Source organism: Vespa crabro, chromosome 18, assembly GCF_910589235.1.
Source record: "Vespa crabro chromosome 18, iyVesCrab1.2, whole genome shotgun sequence".
Taxonomy (NCBI): domain Eukaryota; kingdom Metazoa; phylum Arthropoda; class Insecta; order Hymenoptera; family Vespidae; genus Vespa; species Vespa crabro.
In genome coordinates, this window is record NC_060972.1 from 2,344,435 (window position 1) to 2,366,934 (window position 22,500).

At 27.3% G+C, this 22,500-nt stretch overlaps 1 protein-coding gene across 11 annotated transcripts in view; it reads right to left on the reverse strand.

Annotated features, from left to right (window-relative positions):
• Positions 1-6,440: 6,440 nt before the first annotated feature.
• LOC124430366 (catenin delta-2) overlaps positions 6,441-22,500 on the reverse strand; it is a 66,357-nt gene continuing 50,297 nt past the window's right edge. For 8 of the 11 annotated variants that reach the window (XM_046976815.1, XM_046976809.1, XM_046976818.1 and 5 more), the window contains 6 exons: positions 20,334-20,351; positions 16,553-16,866; positions 15,491-15,794; positions 15,120-15,258; positions 14,579-14,702; positions 6,441-12,335 (listed from right to left, as the gene is read on the reverse strand). In XM_046976815.1, coding sequence (XP_046832771.1) covers positions 11,949-12,335; positions 14,579-14,702; positions 15,120-15,258; positions 15,491-15,794; positions 16,553-16,866; positions 20,334-20,351 — 1,286 coding nt within the window. In that variant the 3' untranslated portion in view covers positions 6,441-11,948. The remainder of the gene's footprint in view (positions 12,336-14,578; positions 14,703-15,119; positions 15,259-15,490; positions 15,795-16,552; positions 16,867-20,333; positions 20,352-22,500) is intronic. The other 3 variants (XM_046976812.1, XM_046976813.1, XM_046976814.1) reach the window with 3 other exon arrangements.

Below are 22,500 nucleotides of genomic sequence, written 5' to 3' on the forward strand. Positions count from 1 at the left end.
GGGGAGAAAATATTCGACTAAAATTTCGTAAAAATGTTAATTGGGGAGGGTTAAATAGAACGAGAGAAGGGCGCATAATTATAAAAAGGTCAAAGGCAGAAGGCAGATGATGATTGGGTAAACAAATATAAGAGATGAAATAAAATTAAAAGGAAAAAAAAAAGAAACAAAAACAAAAAAGAAAGAAAGAAAAAAAGAAAGAAGAGGAAAACAAAAAAGAACAAAAAAAGAAGAAAAAAAAAGAAGAAGAGACACACACACACGTCCAACCCCTTCCTCCTCTTTCCTCGTCCATATTGGATACGACAATTTTGTATAATTCATTTCTTTCGTCGCTTATCTTTTTCTATTGTTTTCTGTTGTTGATGTGTTGTTATTATTGTTGATGTTGAATGTTGGTCGTGTAGTCGTCATCATAATCGTCATCGTCGTCATCGTAATCGTCATCGTAATCGTCATCGTAATCGTCGTCGTCGTCGTCGTTTTCTTCCCCTTTATCGTCGTTTATAATTAATACTAAACGTGTGATGAGACTCCTCTAAAATACATCTAAGATGCACATCCATGCTTATTTTTTTATGCTTTCTTTAAATTTAAATATGTATGTATGTATGTATGTATGCAGCATAGTAGTATACTATCATTTTTTTCTATTCAATATGCGCGTGCGTGCGTGAGTGCGCGCATGTACATGTATATGTATATGTGTATTTGTATGTATGTACGTATATATGTATGCGTGTGTATGTATGCGCGCGCGCGCGCGCGCGTTTACATGTATATGCCTGTATACGCGTGTACATTTTATGATAATGCGATTAACGCGCGTTCTTTTTCTTTCCTCTTCCTTTCCCCGTCTCCCATTTTCTTTCTTTTTTTTTTCTTTTTTCCTTTTTTCTTTTTTTTTCTTTTTCTTTTTTTTTTTTTTTGTATTTATTTATTTTATTTATTTATTTATTTTATTTATTTACTTTTAATCATTATCGTCCATCGTCGACGGCCTTGGAAACGTCATTGACTCGTATCTCTCCAAATTGCATCTTAGAAATCTCCTTTACGTTTTATACATCTCTCTCTCTCTCTCTCCTTTTTATCTTTCATATAAATCACACCCTCTTTCAATTCTCGTTTTTTAACGTTCTTCTCTCCTTTTTCTTTTCTTCCTACCCCTTTCTCCACCCCTCCCCATTTTCATTTAATCTTTTACTATTTATTCATTCACTCATTCATTTTATTCATTTCATTTATTTCATTCATTTCACTCTCATTCATTTAGTCATTTGTTTGTCCATTCATTTTATTTATTCAATCATTTATTAATTTATTAATTAATTAATTTATTAGTTTATTTATTTATTTTATTTATTTTATTTATTTATTTATTTATTTATTTATTTATTTATTTATTTATTTATTTATTTATTTATTTATACGTACCCAATAAAGTTTCACGATAAGTGCGTAACAGATCCTAACGGATCGATGATAATAATTCGTGAATCCTTATATAACATTGGTATTATTTTATATGCATTATATTCGTGTGTATACATCGCATTCGATAATTAGTAGCAAATCTCGAGATCGATTTAATAACGATTCTAATTCCGTTCAGGTCATATTAGATTCAATGAATGGCGATCGTTAATAAACGAACGAAATTTATACGCTACCAGTCTTTTTTTCTTCCTTTCTTTCTTTCCTTATCTTATTTCTTTCTTTTCTTTTCTTTTCTCTTCTTTATTTATTTATTTATTTTATTTTTTTCTTTTCTTTTTTTTCTTTTTTCTTCATTATTTCTTACGCATGTAAGCGCTCCTCTTTCGTTCTTGACTCTATTACTATTTATTCGATCAGTATTTCGAAAAAGTTCATATAATTTTTATTAAATAAATGATCAATACTTACAATGAAATATCAATAGATAAATAATAGATAGACCAATGGACAATCCTGACTATTTCAATTATTTATACCGAACAAAATAATTATTCGTATATAATGATCATTTATTTTGACGTAAATATTTATCAATGATTGATTAATATTAATTAATTAATTAATTAAAAAATACTGACCAAATTAATAGAGACGATCGGGTTTTTTCCTCGTTAATTTGCGTCGCTCTTCCTTCCAAAATTTATTCATCAACGATTCGTAATGACCGATGCGATGAAGAGAAGGAAAACAAAAAAAAAAAAAAAATACAAAGGAAGAAAGAAGGATGAATTGGTGACATCGAGTTTGTGGTCGTCGTTAGTAATAAATAGGGAAAGAAAAGAAAAAAAAAACAAAAACAAAAAAAAAAGAAAGAAGGAAAAAAAAAAGGGATGAAATCTTACGCGGATAAATATTTTTCTATGACGTCGCGATCGTTCCTTCACAATTTTCATTCTTTTTTCTTTCCGCCCCCTCCCCCCCCCACGGTATTCAATTTCTTTTTCCTTTTTTTCCTTTATTTTTCTTTTTTCTCGGTTTATTTTTATTTTGACATTTTCTTTTTTTCTATTTTCCTTTTTTTTTTTTTTTTCCATGTAAAACGCGACACCATAGATGTTAATGAGAGAGAGATCCATGGGCGTTAGGCCGACAATTTCTTTTTTTTTTTCTTTTTTGTTCTTTTTTCTTTTCTTTTTTTTTTCTTTTTCTTTTTTTTTACTTCAAAAAGTAATCGCGTAAAAATTTCTTTACGAGAAGATCGATATTTTCATTCTGCTTCCGTTAATTTCTTATATATATATATATATATATATATATATATATATATATATATATATATCGTGAACGGACAATATAGAAAAAAGGTAGAAAATTACGGACACGTACGAAAAGTTCTCATAAGAATCGTAGGCTGAAGTCATATATGTATGTATATTTATATGTATGTATGTATGTTGTATGCATGTACGTTTGTATGTACGTATGTATATATGTATGCATCATATCTCGCGATCAATGAAATTGTTTCATCTCTTTCTCTCTCTCTCTCTCTCTCTCTCTCTCTTTCTTTCTCTTTTTCTCTCACTCTCTCTCTCTCTCTTTCTTTCTTTTTAATACTCTATCTGTTCCTATCTCTCTGTCTCTCTTTCTCACTCAATCTGTTCTTATCTCTATGTCTCTCTTTCTCTATTTCTCTCTCAATTTCAAACTTTTTCTAAACTATAATTACCTGATATATACGATGTTTATGATTTTATTATTTTTACAAATATTACGTAATACTTTATACTTTTAATTATATCTCTAAACACGATACGATTGTTAAAAGCAAATAAAATGATATAATATTATTCTGTTTCTTTATCTTTTGTTTCTTTTCTTTTCTTTTCTTTTTTTTTTTTTTTTTATTCTTTTCTTTCGAAAAAAAGAAAATAAGAAACTTTTATGCACACTTTCGTAATAAATATTATCGCGACGTATATCGGCGAATAAAATGATCTACGATTATAAATTGTAATTGCGATTAATATTATATACATTAAATGAAATCTCTTGAGAAAATGTTTTGAGAAAAAAAAAAAAAAAAAAGAAAAAAAAGAAAAGAAAAAAAAAAGGAAAAACAAATATCGTCGTATGACCAGATTGAAAAATATTTTATAAAAATTCATCGTTCCTTTTGTGCGAAGCTGTCATTTTGACTGCTTGATAAATTTATTGTTGACAAATATTTTATATATATATATATATATATATATATATATATATATATATATATATATTTACAATATAGATAACTATATTATAAATTATTATATCCATAATTATCTATATTTTTTCAATATTTAAAATTATTTAATATATATATACATACATATAATATATAAAGCTATCTATATTTATATCTTTATATAGATAACTGCAATATATGATAGATAACCATATTATAAAATGTTAAAAAAAAAAGATTCATTTTTAAATAAATAAATAAATAAAAAAAAAAGAAACATCTTCAATGATTATTGATAAATTGAAATACAATTTGAATCTAATATTGAACAAAATTATTAAAAGATACAGAGAGAAAGAGATTGAGAGAGACAGAGAGAGATTGAGAGAGAGAGAGAGAGAGAGAGAGAGAAAGAGAGAGAGAGTGAGTGAAAGATTAGAATTGATTTTTCTCTCTTCCGACAAAATGGAAGATCATTTATCATAATACAATAAGAAATGAATATTTAAAGTGATATAAACGATTTTCTCGATCGGTCCATCAAAATACGAAGATTTCTGCCTTCGTGTGATTTTTATACAAACGTGATTCATGTGAATATCTTATATATATATAAGCTATTGTTGTTGTTGTTGTTTATGCGTATAATACAATGAGGAGGAGAAACGTTGATTACAGATAAAAATATTAGAAGATTAATGAATGATTTATCAAGTATTTTCATGGCTGCTCTCATCGTTTTATCATATTAAATAAAAACAATTCAATCGTTTAACTTATCAACTCGCATATTTTCTCTTCTTCTTCTTCTTCATCTTCTTCTTCATTTTATTATAATCATTTCCTGTTTATATAATCCTTAAGATTTCCTTTTCTTTTCTTTATCCACTTCTTATTCTCTTTTCTCTTCATTCCTAATATTATATTATATTAAATTCTTCCTAATGATCTATGACAAAAAACGTTCCCATCAAGAAAAGATCTAATGATTTTTCATATATATATATATATCCTTTCAACATTATCCTTTGTTTATGTTGGTGCTATGAACCTCGTTAAACATATTTATGCCATATATACATATGTACGTATGTATGTATGTATGTATGTATGTATATATTTCTTTCCTTTTCTTTTCTTAGCTATAAAATGATCAGCCTTATAATTATAACTATGGATGCAGGTGTATGTATATATATATATATATATATATATATATATATATATATATATATTATTTATATAATTATAACGATGAGATTCCTTTAAAAATCATCGAAAAAACAGGATCTCTCAGTGTTCAAGATCTTTGTCTTTTTTCTTTTTTATTCTTTTTTTTTTTTTTTTATTTTTGTTTTTAATTTTATTTTATTTTCTTTTGTTCGTTCGTTCGTTCGTTTGTTTTTCCTTCTCTTTATCATTTCCTTAGCGATACGACGCAATTATCCTAATTTTGGTTCATCGTTTTCACTTCGTATCCATGTCGTTTCTCTTCTTTTCTTTGTTTTTTCTTTTATGCTTAGTATGTATGTATGTATGTATGTATGTATGTATGTGTGTGTGTGTGTGTCGTGTGTGATTTTTTTCCCCTTTTTCTCTTCTTTTTTATTATCTTTTCTTAGAAAATCATTTAAACTTTATATCTTGCGCACTTTTTCATCTTCTTTTTCGTTTGACTTTCTTTATGTCGATTTTCTTAAGTTTTCTTGTTTCTTCTTTTTCTATTTCTCTCTCTCTCTCCCTCTCTCTCTCTCATTTATTTATTATTATTAATTATTATTATTAATATTTTTTTTTCCTTTATTTATATTTTTATTTATCATCGTAGAAAATTATAAATCGCTGGTTCACGAGGTATAGACACACACAAAATGAATAAAAAATGGGATATCAAAATCTTCGGTATCGATCGAATCGATCGAAGCAGTACATATGTATGTAAGTAAGTAAGTAAGTAAGTACGTTCGCTAACCCTCGAAAAGGTGGTTGGTGCATCGTGTCCTTGAGAGTTGTATAACGTCTGTCATGATACGTGTAATGCAATAGATAAAACGTGCACGCGTTTATCTCTTTTTTTTTCGTGTTTCATTTTATACGCTATATTATTATTATTATTTTATTATTATTATTATTACTACCATTACTATTATTATTATTATTATTTATTTATTTATTATTAATATTATTATTATTATTATTATTATTATTATTATTATTATTATTATTTTTATTATTATTATTATTATTATTATTATTATAGGCTTTTCTTTTTCGTCGTCCATGGACCATCGGAAAGTAATTCCCTTGCCTGAGTGTGTTCGTGTGTGTTCGTATCTGTATATGTTCGGACATTATTCATAATCGGTGTATCAATGTCTCAATGTGTGTACTCGCACACCATAACTCGTCTTTATAATATTTATCATGAGAGAATTTTTTCCTTTATCCCTTTTATATCTTTGTCTTCCCTCATGTCAATTGATTTTTAAAATTATAAGAGAACATTTTTATCGCCGACCATTATAGATTCTCCTTCATTTTTCTCTTCCTCTTTCTTTTTTTGCTTTTAATTTCTCTCTCTCTCTCTCTCTCTCTCTCTCTCTCTCTCTCTCTCTCTCTCTTTTTTTTCTTTTTATTTATTCATTCATTCTATTCATTCTATTTATTTTATTTCTCCTCGATAAGAAATAAATGAATAAATAAAAAAGTGAAAGAAAAGAAAAAAGAAAGAAAGGAAAAAAAAAAACAAAAAGAAGAAGAAAAAGGAAAATCGGGGGAGAAGAAAAAAAAGAAAAAAAAAAAAAAAGAAGAAAAAAAAAGATTGCCACACTTCGCGAGGAGATTGCGAGTACGCGCGAATATTTATCGTAACGCAATATGGAATGGTACTTGAAACGTACGATGAGAAATTACATACGTACATTTTTATACGGATTTCGCATAAAGCAAGTCCATTTTTAATCGACAGTATTATATTTCATCGTCAGATTTCTTAATTCATTATTACTTTATTTCATTATAATTTTTCTTTTTTTTTTTTTTGTGTTTTTTTTTTTTTTTTTGTCTTCTTTTGCCATTGTCCATCAGTCTCGTGCTATACCATTTATAAAAGCCATGTACTCTTTCCAATCATTATCTAACGACCTATCCCATCTATCCCTTCATATTTACTACCCTTCCTTCTTACCATCCCCACGTCACTTTAATCGTATAGCATCGTCCATCGAACGGAATGGTCCATAATCTTTGAAAATATTTCACGTAATTATTATAAACCGTGAATTATACTCTGTAGATACAAATATTTCTTTAACACACCATCTTATCTCCCTAGCCAATATTCGTCGTCCCTCTTACCCCTCCACCTTCTCCTCTTCCATCCACCTTCGTGTGTGTTTGTGCGTTTATACGTGTACGTGTGTGTTTATACGTGTTCGCAAGTAAATCGCCAAAAGATTTATTAGATATCAGAATTGGTCGTTGAATTCCGAAGGGGTTAAGCTCGAAGGGTTGCTTTTCTTTTTTTCTTTTTCTTCATTTTTTTTTTTTTTTTTTTTTTAATTTTTTATTTACTTTCATTCTCCTTTTCATCATCATACTTAGTCCCCTTCACACTCCCCCCTCCTCCCCTCCTCACCCTCACCCCTGATCCCTTCCACCCGCGATACGCTCATTATCGTCCTCCAACTTAGCCCTTCTTTTTTTTTTTTAACCTTATTATTACGATCTTCCATGATACTTTAAGGACAACGAAGGGAAACGTAAGTGTAGAAGAGATCTCAGGTGAGACAGGTAGGGTGGGAAGAAAAGGAAAGAGAGGGAGAGAAGGGGAAGAGGAAGGGGATGGGGGTGGGGAGGGCAGGATAATTTTCTCGACGAATCACGAATCTTCGAAAGGTGTGTTTCCTTTTTTTTTTCTCTCTTTTTGTTTTTTCTTCTTTGTTTACCTGTTCCTCCTCCTCCTCCTCCTTTTTCTTCTTCTTCTTCTTCTTCTTTTTCTTCTATTGTCTTTTCTTTTTCTTTTTCTTTTTTTTATTTTTTTTTTATTTTTTTTTTTTTTCCCCCTATTATTTTTGGTTCTTTCCTACGTTTTATCAAAACTTTCTTCGAGAATAATTATCCTCCGTCTTTGCACAGAAAGCGTTATATTCTTCCATATAAAGAGGATTAAAAGAAAAATGAGCATGTACGAGATGATACAAGTGATAGACTAATTTTTTTTCTTTTTCTTTACTTTTCTTTTTTATGAGTGCTCTTTGTTTATACACGCGGGTGCCATATTATAGCCTTTTGTTATGCGATTTGATACTTTGTTTTTTTTTTCTCGTTCTCCTTTATTCTTTCTTTCTTCCCGCCCCCCTTTTTTTCCTTCTTTTCTTCCTTTTTCCTCTTTTTTTTTCTTTTCTTTTTTTTTTCTTCCCTTGTCTCCCTTTAATCCATACCCCATCGACGCAGACGCTTTTTTTCGCACATTCTCTATCTACGTTCGCTCGTTCTTTTTTCTCCGTTCTTTTCTATTTTTTTCTTTTTTGTTTTTAGTTTGTTTTTCCTTTTGTTTGTTTTCTCGTTTCATTTTATTTTTCTTTTGTTTGTTTCGTACCATTTTCGTCAGCGACTACATTACTCCCTCCCTTAATCATCGCAGTTTTATTATAACGTTGATTAGAAAATTAAAAAATAAGAGAAAAAAAAAAAAAAGAAAAAAAAAGAAAAAAAAATTGGTGCGCGTTATGTATGCGTGTGTATGTCTCTCTGTGTCTGTGTGTCTGTGTGTATGTATGTTTGACAATAATAATTATATTATTAATATATACATGTATGCATATGATCGATAAGTCAGTCAGACGACTCGTGATACGAGTTTTGCGTGTATTTACGTATACGCTTGTTCGTTTGTTTATTTGTTTCTCTTCTTCTTTGTGTTTTCCTTTCTATTTTATTTTGTTTATTATTATTATTATTATTATTATTATATATATATATATATATTTTTTTTTTTAAACAACGAGGGATTAACTTCGAACATCGAATATGATCGGTAACGTACGATCGATCGAGCCAATTTAGATTGCTTTGAAATCTAAATGCAATCATTCATATTAATCCGTGCACGAGAGCAAAGCTATGTTTGCTATAAACTCATTATCTCTTTCTATCTGTCTTAATTTACTTTCTTACTTTTCTTATTGTTTTCTTTTTCTTTTTTTCTTATTTATTTATTTTTTTTTTTCTTTTTTCTGTAATTCTTAATATTCGACGCTCTTTACGTTCGATCGAATCATTCACAAACATCATTCGTCAACTATCGTAATATCATTTAAGAAATAGAACAAAGATGTATATATATATATGTATATATATAATATATATATATATATATATATATATATATAGAGAGAGAGATATACATACATATATACATATATTATATATTATATATATATATATATATATAATATTTATATATCGACTATCAATAATATATTCTCGCAACCAGTCGATAACGTTATTACATTATTCATCATTCCCTTTCATTATTTCCATTTTTTTCAATCTATCTTCCATCCCCATCGATCTCTCTTAAAACATTACGAGATACGCGATTGGCCCAATGACGATCATTGATCTTCACCGCTGCCATTTTTTTCTTTCTTTCTTTCTTCCTTTCTTTATTTATCCTTTTTTATTATTAATTTTTTTTTTTATAAATCTTTTCGTTCCATCATAGCAATACCTTCTATGGGCTCCTTTTTGTTGTTGTTGTTGTTGTTGTTAATAATAATTATGTAAATTCGAGTGCGATATAATACATAAATATATATATATATATATATATATATATACCTTTATCTATAAATTCGACATTTACCGTTTGTCGATCTCTCTTCCATCTCTAATTTCATCCTTCTTCCTCTTTTTCATTTTACTTTATTTTATTTTTTATTTCCTTTCCTTTCCTTCCTTTCTTTTTTTATTTTTTTCATTTTTCTCCGACTATTCAATGGCCGAGCTCTCTCTCTCCCTCTCTCTCTCTTCTTAAATCTTATAATCGCGCGCATTATTTTGCACGCACAGATAAGGGACAATCATATCAATCCGACGTCGAACACACGAGCAGAGACACATTATATTTTTTTTTTTCGCAGGCACACGCATCTTTCTTTTTTCTTTTTTCTTTTCTCTTTTCTCTTCTTCTTCTCTTTCCTTTCCTTTTCTTTTTTTTTTGTCTTGTTCTTTTCGCATATACATAGAATATTATCTCTTTTTTTTCTATGTCATGTGTATATGTATTTGTATGTATGTGTGTATGTGTAATATGTATATTTATCTGTGTGTGTATACGTATATAATGTATATATAATGTATATTCTTTTTTGTTTCTTAACCCATGCGCCGTAAAAACAAATAATATATATATATATATATATATATATATATATATATATATATATATATATATATATATGTTTGTAATAATAGTGCAGCTTATAAATCTCATCACCATCCTCATGCCACACCCACAGCCTCGACAAAATTTATGTTAATACAAATAATTATATTACTTACATATGTATATATATATATATGTGTGTATATATATATATATGTATGTATGTATATATGTATATATATCACGCTTAATTATTTCATTTCTTTCTTACGAGTGCTTTTGTGTATAGTGCTATTTGTATATGTACGTAAGTTCGTGTGTGTGTATATATATATATATGTTATTTATTAATCACTTTCTTTCTCTCTCACTTATTTCCTCAGTCGAACACACGCGCACGCGCACACACACACACACATATATATATATATATATATGTATATATATATATATGTTATCCTAATCGTATATTAATACGTACACTTATTTATAATAATGCAAACAGCAGCGTACGCTCATCGGTATACTCATCGTCCGTCGCGTTCGGTGATGCGACATAAAATGTACATGTACATTCATATATTTGTATATATGTACGTATGTATATATCTATATGTATATGTGTGTATATATTTATATTTATATTTATATATATATATATATATATATACACACATGTATTAATTTAGAATTGTGCAATGAAGTTTTCTTTATTTATTTGTATATTTATTTATTTATTTATTTACTTATTTGTTTGTTTGTTTGTTATATCTTTAGAGCCATTAGTGCGACTACTTTTTGCTGCGGATGTGGTCGGACGAGTCGCCATTATTTTTTTTTTTTTATTTATTAGACGTCATATATCAAATAAAGGGTGCAAGAAAGTGCATTTTTTAATTCTCCTCTTTTTCGCATTTGTCATAACACGATGATAATAATACGTTATTGTATACGTAAGTTCGTATATATATATAAATATATATATATATATATATATATAAACACATATATATATATACATATATATGTATGTATGTATGTTCAAGTCATGCTTATTATCTCAACAAATTTCTCTTGTAACACTAACACATAAGAGTTTATATATATATATATATATATATATATATATATATATATATATATATATATATATATATATAAATGTGTGTACAATCCAGTGTAAAGAAAAAAGGAGTTACGGGGATCGCTGATTTGAATTAATTAAAAGAGCGTTATGGTGTACTTGACAGTTGAAAAAAGCTTATCAAAAGCTTTTCCCTTCTTTTTTCTTTCCTTTTCTCAGCGCCAAAAGATAAGGGAGGGAGGAAGAAAGAACGGAAAAGGCTTCTTCCTCCTTGAATCGTCCTAGTTCTTCAATGGCCGATAATCGTAGACATACATATATTTCGCTGTGCTCGACGACGAGCAGGCTCGGAGTAAAAGAAGATGGTGGTGATAATGATGATGATAATGATAATGATGATGACGATGATGATAATGATAACGACGATAATAATGATAATAATGATAACAATGATGACAATGATGATGGATATAACGACGAGGACGAAAAATTTGAGGAAGAAGAACGCATCGTAGTCATAGTAGTCATAATAAGAGAAATAGTTAATAGTTGTAGTAATAGTAGCATTGGTAGTAATAGTATTAATAGCAGTCGTAATTATCGTAGTCGTCATCGTTGTCGTCATCGTCGTCGTCGTCGTCGTCGTCATCGTCGTAGTCGTAGTCGTAGTAGTCGTAGTTGTCGTTGTTGTTATTGTTGTTGTCATCGTCGTCGAACGTGAAAAAGTTCAAATGCCGATGTGATCCCTCCGTTCATTGAATCCAATCGACGTTAGAAAAAAATTTCGCGAGTTTACAGGACGCATTTTATACCCAAGAATCACCTGCCGATGCCGCTGTTGAACTTGGTGGTATACTAACGGTCGCATTTCCTGATGTCCCATCTTGGACACCGATGGAGACGCCATCAGGCATCCACTGAGTGGTACCTGGCGTACCACCAGCTCCACCAGTAACGCTCGATACCGTACCGACCGGTCCCTGATTCTGACCACCGACAACACCAACACCACCAATACCAACACCACCAACACCAACACCAACACCAACACCACCACCACCACCACCACCGCTACCGGCGCCGCCTCCGCCACCTCCACCGCCACCGCCCTGGCCCACCCCCAGCTCGTATTGCCGCTTCTTTTTCTTCTCCAAGTTAACTTGCGCGTAGAGCGGCTCACCGGGTTTCGGCTGCTGCAACATACACACAAGCCAACGGTTAGTATACAAGCTCTGGGGGGGCTTTTTTCTCTTTTTTTTTGTTTGTTTGTTTATTTGTTTGTTTGTTTATTTGTCTGTTTGTTTGTTTCCTTGCTTGGTTTTAGTTTGTTTTTGGTGTATATATATATATATAGTTTTTTTAATTATTTATTTATTTATTTAGTTATTTATTTATTGATTGATTTATTAATTAATTAATTTATTTATTTATTTATTTATTTATTAATTTTTTTTTAATTTAGTTTTTCATTCGTTTCCTCTCTCTCTCTCTCTCTCTCTCTCTCTCTCTCTCTCTCTTTCTCTCTCTCTCTCTCTCTCGTTTTTGTTCTACTTTTATTTTCCATTTTTTTTTCTTAATACTTCTTTTTTGTGTTCTATTTTTCTTTTATTTTCTTTTTTTATTCTACTTCGTATTATGTCATGAGTGAGAACGGAGGGGGTGGGAGGACCCGATAAGTGCATCGAGAAAAGTGCATTGATATGAAATTTTTTTTTGTTACTTTTTACTTTAGTTCTATTTTCTCTCTTTTCCTGTTTTTCTTTCGCTTTTTTTTTTTTTTTTTTTTTTTTTTTTTTTTTTTTTTTTTTTAAACTTTCGACAGAAACAATTTCTTATCCTGATCCATGGCAGGGACGGCATTTTTGTCGCGGTGGTAGCGAATGATCCAACTCGTTTGACGTACCTCATCTCTCTCTGAATTTATTTATTTATTTGTTTATTTATTTTCTTTTTTATTTATTACGAATCTATAAACGCGATCGATATTATCTCATGAGATCGATACTGTTACATAGATCATTTTATATGTTTAAGATTTATATATATATATATATGTCCGAGATAAAGTACTTCTAACGATTTAAATCATATATTATTTTAATCGTTCTATAAATTATTTTTATATTAATCACGGATTATCTGCACTGATATGTTATTCTGTCTAACGATTAAGATTCACGATCAATCTGTATATTCATCCATTTACTTACATATCTAGGAAAGAAATTATTCGAAATGTATTAATAAAGAAACGATGTGTGTGCGTGTACGAAGTCGAAATAATAATTTTTTTTCTTTTTTTTTTTTTTTTTTTTTCTTTTTAACTCATCCTTTTCTTTTCTTTCTTTTTTCGTTTTTTCTTTTCTTTTTCCTTTATCGAACGACGATCGAACAACTATCATCAATACATGCATATAATAATAAAACAAAAAGAATATACATATAAGAGTAATGTATTGGTGTATCATCGTTCCTTCGTAAAAATCACATACAATGATAATAATTTTATATCCATACAAATGTATTTCTAGATCATTATAAATATCCTTAAATATATAATGTTTACTTATTGTTTATTACAAAAATGAATCCATTCCATCGTACGCTCAATGAATGTGAATTCATTACTTCAATGAAATTTAATTACGAGATTAAGATTTTTCTATTACGATTTGTATTGAAGAGGCCAGATAATATGAGAACGTAATAAAAATATATTGTATAATAATTATCACATTGTTAGGGGGCGCGGGATAAGAGAAAAAGAAATCAAAAATTAAAAAAAATAATAAAAAATCTTTTGTAACACGTTGGCACTTATTCAAAAAAAAAAAAAAAAAAAAAACACAAAAAAATTCTATAAAATATACATCCTATTTTATAGGGTCGGTCAATCGTATGTATTATATATATATATATATATATATATATATATATATATATATATATATATATATATATAATGAAAAAAAAAATAAATATATGTATGTATGTATGTATGTATGTATATATGTATGTATACTATTAAAACTTTCTTCGAGTATAATATTATTCTCTTTTTTTTTTACGTTTATAATTGCCAAGTATGATTATAATATATTGGTTAAATTTTTTTTTGTTTCCTTCATCGTTTTCTTTTTTGTCTCCCTTCTTTTTCTTTGTTTTTTCTTTTCTTTCTCTTTTTTGCTTTCTCCTTCTTCTTTTTTTTCTTTTTCTTTTTCTTTTTTTTTTTTTTTTTTTTTTTATTTAATATCATACGCTCATATACATATGTATATATATATATATATACATACATACATACATATATATATATATGTGTACGTATAAATGTATGTATGTATCTATATATGTATATATAAAAAAATATCTTCATATATAACGCACTAATTATATAATTAATTAATTAATTACGCTACTGCATATCATTACTTACAGATTGATAAATAGTAGGTCGTCCAACGTTATTAGAATTAATATTAGCTCTTTGAATCGTTCGATCTTCGTATCTCGTACTACCCTGGCTCGCCATTGGTCGATTCAATGTGCTACAATCATAGCTAAATTTAACGTGGAATAAACGTTTCTAAATATTATATTAGGGGGGGAGGACTCTGCGTAAAATTTAACGTAGACAAAAGAGAAGAAAGAAAATGTAAAAAAAGATAAAAAAATAAAAAAAAAAAAAAAGAAAAAAAAAAGAAACAAGAAAAAGAGAGGGGGCAAAGAAAAAGAAAAAATCGAAACAAATCAAAAGCAAAAAAAGAAGAATAAAAATCAACGACAGAATTTCTCAATTGTATTTTATAAAAACTGAATAAAAAGCAGAGTCCCAGAACTAAAAATTAATTAACAGAGAATACTTTAACTACATATATTAAACAAAAAAGAAAAAAAAAAAAAAAAGAAAAAAAAGAAAAAAAGAAATCATAAAATTTATCTCTGATGTTATTGACGATTTCATGATAATCAAATACCTGTTGGCATTATTTGGCGAATTGGGTCCAGAATTTCGAGCTGCTACAGTTTTTGTAACGAAGTCTTGTTCCTTCCAACCGTGTTTCTTATAAACGTCTCGTAATTCCTGATGTTGCCACATAGTAAAGAGAACTTGTCCTAGAAAAGAAGAAAAATGAAATATAATAAAACTGAATGATCGTGGCTTTTTTTTTTTATTTATATATTTACTTTCTTTTTTTTTTTTTTTTGTAAATCATTTCATTAAATCATATCAAATTAATCTATCGCTATGAATACGAATCTCTCTCTCTCTCTCTCTCTCTCTCTCTCTCTTTTTCTCTTTTCTTTCCTTTTCCCTTTTTCCTATTTCTTTTTCTTATTCTTTTACCTGCAAACTTGAGAACACGTGGGGTATATTTTTGACGTTGTCGAGTTATGTTCATAAGCCTGTCGACCCCACCGGCGTCCAATAACGATCGTGAAAATTCGGCGTTCTTTTTGATGACCTCGTTCAAAGTCGCAAGCACTGCTGCTATCGTATCGTCGCTCGTCCCCTGATCATGCTGATTATTTCCCGAGGGTAACTTCTGAATGAGATCTCTCATCGCATATTTACCAATTAGCTCTTTATTGCGCTGATCTATCGCGAGATTTCTCAGGGCAGTAGCCACTGCACATACTACTCGATCCACCTGGAGCGAAGGAAAAACAAAAAAATAATTAAAAAAAAAAAAGAAAGAAAGAAAAAAAAAAGAAAACAAAAAAATAATTAATGAATAAAAAGGTCAATTCGTTTGATATTAAATTAATATCATTTTTGTACGTATAAGTAAATATAAAAAGAAAGGATAAAAGAGTGAAAGAAAAATGTTGATATAATGTGAATTATTATAATGTGAATTATTTATATTTCATATAATTATTATAACTTATATATATATATATATATATATATATATATATATGTGTGTGTGTGTAATTATTATACTGTAATATTATATTATAGTTATAATATAATATGATACGGTACAGTATACAATGTATATAGTAATAATAGTAATACATTAATACTAATACTAATAAGTATACAATCATACTTATTATTATTATTATTATTATTATTATTATTATTATTATTATTATTATATTACTTATAGCAGTATAATTGATAGTATAATCACACGTAATAATAATATTTATATTATATTAATATTTATATTAAATAATATTTACATTATAATATTAAATTAAAATTAAATTAATATAGAAATTTCGGATATTTTGTGTTAATTAATTTCAAATCAAATGAAATATCTATTAATTAAAGATTAAGATTAACGCAATGTTCTTTTTTTTTTTTTTTTAACACGGCTTCATAGAATAAAGTAAATAAATAAATTAAATAAATAAATAAATTGCAGATGTCCTCCTCCTGCAGATAGATACATACCTCCATTCTTAACAATTCGACTAAAATAGGAAGGCCCTTGTCCTTCCGTACAGCTGCACGAATTTCAATGCTAGGTTGCCAGTAACAAGCGGCGAGATTCTGCAATGCTCCCGCCGCAGCTTCTAATGTTTCCGGATTAGAACATGTCTGTAAAAGGCTTAAATATGACTGAACGACTTCCGGTTGCCAGAGTAACTCCATCCCTCTGACTGGTTCCGTTCTTGGGCTCGTCGTGCGTGACGTTGCGTTCTCCTTTTGAACCGGTTGTCCATCCTTCTTCTTTTTACTACCACCAAAGCAACCCAAATTTTCACCTATGAGAGAGAAACAATAAAAAAAAAATAAAAAAAAAAAAAATAAATAAATAAATAAATAAATAAATTTCGTTAGAAATCAAAAGGAATGTAAAAATAATATATATATATATATATATATATATATATATATATATATATATATATATATATATCGTATCGTATCGTCGTCTGTACGTATCGTATGAAATATGATCAAGTATTATTATCTGATATTGGCTGCCATATTAATGTCAAAGACAGACAGACAGACAGGACAGACAGATACGTACGTACGTACGCACACAAACAAATCTTTATCGACGTCACGTGAATATTTCATTCGTACGAATGAAATATGAGTGATGCGAATTAATTTGTCATATGAATTTGAACGTAATCATTAGCGATTCATTCTTCTTTTTCTCTTTTTTTTTTTTTTCTGTTTTGTTCTTTCTCTTTTCATTTTTGCGTGAGGCCATTATTTATTGGATCAGTATTTTTTTTTTAAAAAGATACGTATAATTTATTAATCAATCCGTATGCAAACGATTTATTTAAGAAAAATATGTGTCATTATTGATAATTAATAAAAATACCGATCGAATAAATTGTAAATGCTCTTCTGTCTTTTTTTTCTTTTATTATCTTTTTCTTCGTTTCTTTTCTTTTTTTTTCTCTCTTTTTTTTTTTTTTTTGGATCTTTTCCACAGTCTTCTCAACAAAAATATATCTATATGCGATATCGCACTTTTTTTTTTTATCAACAATATTAACAAATATCAATAATCGTATTTACATTCGAGCTATTATATTTAAGAAAAAAAAAAAAAAATTCATGCATTCGATTGCGAAGATATGCAGTTTCTACGCAGATAGATGATTCATTTCCTTCGATACTACATTATGAATGTATTTATGCATATATGTATGTATGTATGTATGTATGTATGTATGTATGTATGTATGCATGTATGTATGTATGTACATTGCCATTTAACTGAAAGCCAACTGAAAAAAAAAAATACATCGAAATACTGCCTGCTCTATGCCAATAATTATATTTTTAAACAATTTTGGATTAATGCATAGCTCGAATAGTTTATGTCGTTCGAATCTAATAAAAGCACGGCCAAGCTTTGCAATTTTATTTATTTATTTATTTGTCTTTTCTTATTTTTTTTCCTTTTCTCTCTCTCTCTCCCTCTCTCTCTCTCTCTCTCTCTCTTATTTTATTTTCGTTTTATTTTTTTTTTTTTACGCGAATATAAAAATTGCCATGAAATATTAGCAGCATGAACGTTTGCAAACGAATTTCGCAAAGTGCATATACACGGGATAGACCAAAATTTATTAGGTTTGTGCGGTTTTACGATCTGAGAACGAAAAACAAAACAAAAAAAAAAAAAACAAAAAAAGAAAAAGAAAAGAAAAGAGAAGAATAAAGAATAAGAAAAGCGAAGAAGAGAAAAATAAATAAGAAAGAAAAAGAAAGAAAGAAAAAAAGAATAAAAATAATGAAGACGAAAAATAAAAAAGAGAAAAGGGAAATAATAATAATAATTAGTCAAAAACAAATGTTAGATAAAAGAATTAATCAATTTGTAAAAATCAGCTTGAAACATTTTAGCCCACCCTTCGCGTATACGTACGTAAGCGTAAATGTAATTTTTTTTTCTTTCTTTATTTTTTAATAAAATTGCTCGTTTGAGAAAAAAAAATGTTTTTTTTTCTTGTTGCTCGTTTGAAAAAAAATGTTCTCTTTTTTCTCGTCGTTCGTTTGAAAAAAATGTTCTTTTTTCTTCTATTTTTTTTCTTTCTTTTTTTTTTTTTTTTTTTTTTTTTAAATAAAATTAAAGCGGTTCATTATTGAAAATATTTTCACTCTCTTTCACTCTCCCTCTCTCCCTCTCTCTCTCTCTCTCTCTCTCTTTCTCTCTCTCTCTATGTATCTCTTTCTATTTCCAATATTATTTGTGTAACATAATATTTCTTTTTTTCCTTTTTCCTTTTTCTCTTCTTTCACCATTTATATAACTTTTCAATTAGTTAGCTATTAATACGAATTTAATAATTGAATTATTTCAATATTTCGATTTTCGATAATATAAAACGTTTTATATACTCGATGACAGTTACAATAATTATCGAATGAAAAATCCATTGATACTTTAATCGTAACGCCGTTGTTATTATTATTATTTTTGTTGTTGTTGTTGTTGTTATTTACGCGAAAGCGAAGTGCATACTCAAAAACAATTAGCAATTAGCCGTCTATTCTTCGATTTGAAGAGATATTATTTATTTTGATTAATTATTCGTTACGTTGAGACGAATAAATACGTTGGCTTGGTGTTTGTCGATTGCAGATGTGTTTTATAATGATAATAAAAAAAAAAAAAAAAAAAAAAAACAAATAAATAAATAAATAAAAAGAAAAATTAGCAATGACAATAAATAAATAAATAAATAAATAAATAATAATAATAATAACAATAATAGTAATAATAATAACAAGAATAATGCAAAATATGATACATATGTATGTCTTTTTTCAATGTGATAATGTTACTAAATTATATCTAACGATGATATATTACATATCGAATTTCTAATGTAATAAAGAGTTTACTTTTGATATTTACACGGCCCAATAAAAAACAAAAAAAAAAAAAGAAAAAAGGAAGAAGGAAAGAAAGAAAAAGCAATGAAAAAATTTCGATCCAACACTTCGGAATTTAAACCTGTTCTTGGGTATGTTTAATTGGCCAATTTAAAAATAATTAGCAGTTTTATAAATAGCCATCGTATCAGCTCTAATTTTCGAGATAGGACGAATAAATGGGACAAAATGTTATTCAGAAATTGTAATAATTAATAATAATAATAAAATAAAAAAAGAGAAAAAAAAACGGAAAAGAAAAAACTAATTACGTCGTTTTTTTTTTTTTTTTTTTTTTTTTCCCCAAGACTTAGATATATAACATCGCGTATATTTCTAATGCATAATAATAATTCAATTTTAAAATCTAATACGATCAATTAATTTTAATCGTTTTAATAGAATTAAAGGTCATGGAATTTTTTTGAATGTTTATTATACTCCGTTATTATGTCATATCATAAAAATTATAGCTGATGGAACAAAAAAAGAAAAAAAAAAGAAAAAATTGTTACCATTATTTTTTTTTTCTTTTTTGCAAATAAAGCGCCCTAAATATATCCAAGAATACAAAATTAATTTTTTAAACACGAATATGTATGTTTGGGCAGTGTTATGCAATGTGTCACTGAGATAACATTGAAATATTAATAAAACTCGCAATATAAAGAGCCATGAAAAAATAAACATAATTCATAATTTTACTAAGCGAGGCATACATTGTATGTGTGTGTATGCATATATACATATATTTAAAGGAAAAAAAAAGAAAATAATAATTATTAATCTAATTTTATACCTATATGAAATTACAGTAATGTCTTACCTTGGCATAAACTGTATGCTATAAAAAAAAAAAAAATTGAATTTGAAGATTTTTAATTCATGCCAAAGTCGAAAAGGATATTGTTCCTTAACCCTATTAGTCCTGACAATTAAGTGAATATTTTTATAATAACAATAATAATAATATTAAAAAAAAATAATAATTAGAATAATAATAATAATAATAATAACAATAACAATAACAATGAATAAATAAATAATATTATACTTATATTATTATTATTGTACGTTAAGATATTTTAGAAAAAGTATATATACGTATATATATATAAAAAAAAAAAAAAACAACAAAAAACAACAAAAATCACACAGTGTCACGTGATGGCTGTGTAACGAGTAATCATGTAAAACAATATTTTTTTTTTTTTTTTTTTTTTTATGTGTGTCAATTCTTCGTTCGTTAATTAAACCTATAGAAAAAATTTCTCTATCGCTATCGACACACGCTTATCTAAAAAAAAAAAAAAAATGTATTAAAAATCAAGAGTGCTCTTACACGTTTTTCTTTCTTTCTTTTTTTTTTTTTTTAAGAAAAAAATTTTTTTTTCTTTTTCCTTTTCCCTCCCCTCACTCCCCTTTTTAATCCCAGGGATATACAATAACGTATAGAATATTACAAGTCTATTACAAATGAATAATACATTAATCGTAGTGACACTTTAATAGAATCATAAAATATTATATTGAAAGGACATGATTCATCGTTATAACTTTCTTTTTTTCTTTTTCTCTTTCTTTCTTTTTTTTTTCTTTTTTTTTTTTTTTTTTTTTTACTCACAACTATTGTCACTAATTTCTACGCTAAATGTTAAACACACATTGATGTCTACATATTTATCAAATTTGTCACGTTTTTAAAAAAATATTTGAAAATATTTGAAAATAATTGAAATTTGAAAATACTTGTTAATCCTATATATATATATATATATATATATATATATACAAGATGTCTTGTTTAAAAAAATAATACAGCCGAATATCTCCTATAAATTCAATTGATTTAATAAACCTGAATGTTTCAAATAAAAATTGCTAATTTTTGAGAGAGAGAGAGAGAGAGAGAGAGAGAGAGAGAGAGAGAGAGAGAGAGAGATGTAATATTCATTGCAGCTATTTTATAGAGGACCAATATTATCAAGATACGAATATCATAACAATGGTTTTTTTTTTCTTTTTTTTTTTTTTTTTTTTTTTTTTTTTTTTAATGGAAATCGATATTTTAAGCCTAATAAAAATTGTAGAGAATATCAATACGAATCTAACGAGCACCCATATTGTAACTTTCAATCGATACTTCATCGAGTTATAGCGCTTTCAAATTTAACAAGCTTCGTAATAACAATAATGTTCTTTTATCACTGTTGAAAATCATCTATGCTTTTTGAATGACTGCAATAAATAAATAAATGAAGTGAAAAGAAAAAAAAAAAAAGAAGAAGAAAAAAGCATAAAAAATAAACAAGAGAAAAAAATTGATCGTTTAATTTATTAATTATGAAATATTTACAAGAAAATTTGATCGCATCATTGCAATTATTGCATTGTATTACTGTAATTTCTTAAATGTCAAAGTGTCATAATAGCACAGATTGAAAAATTAACATTACAGTGTAAGTTGCTCGTTCGATTTATTATTAATATTCTTTAGAACTTTCGTTCGAGCTTATAAATATGGATTTACGTTTAATAAAATTTATTTATGACTTTTCGTTATCTTAAAAATGGCGGTACGCTGTACAAAATAAACAGTAATATATATTAAACGTTGCCTATTAAAAATCTAACAATTTCATTTATAAGAGATATTTGACCGTATCGATTAAAAAAAATGAATGAGTCACCCTGTATATACGAGTGATTATTTTATACGAATATATTTAAAAATTATTAACTAATTAATTATTTCCTACAACTTGTGCTACCTATAATTTGTATATATTATATTAAATGTATTATTAAGTGGATTTTATTTCTACTTTTCTTTTTTTTTTTCTTTTTTTTTTTTTCTTCCCTTTACACATAATAATTATAATAATTTAATAAGAAGTAAAAAATAAGAATTTTATATATATATATATATATATATATATATATATATATATATATATATATATAAATTGAATACATGCATGTCTTGTCACGTG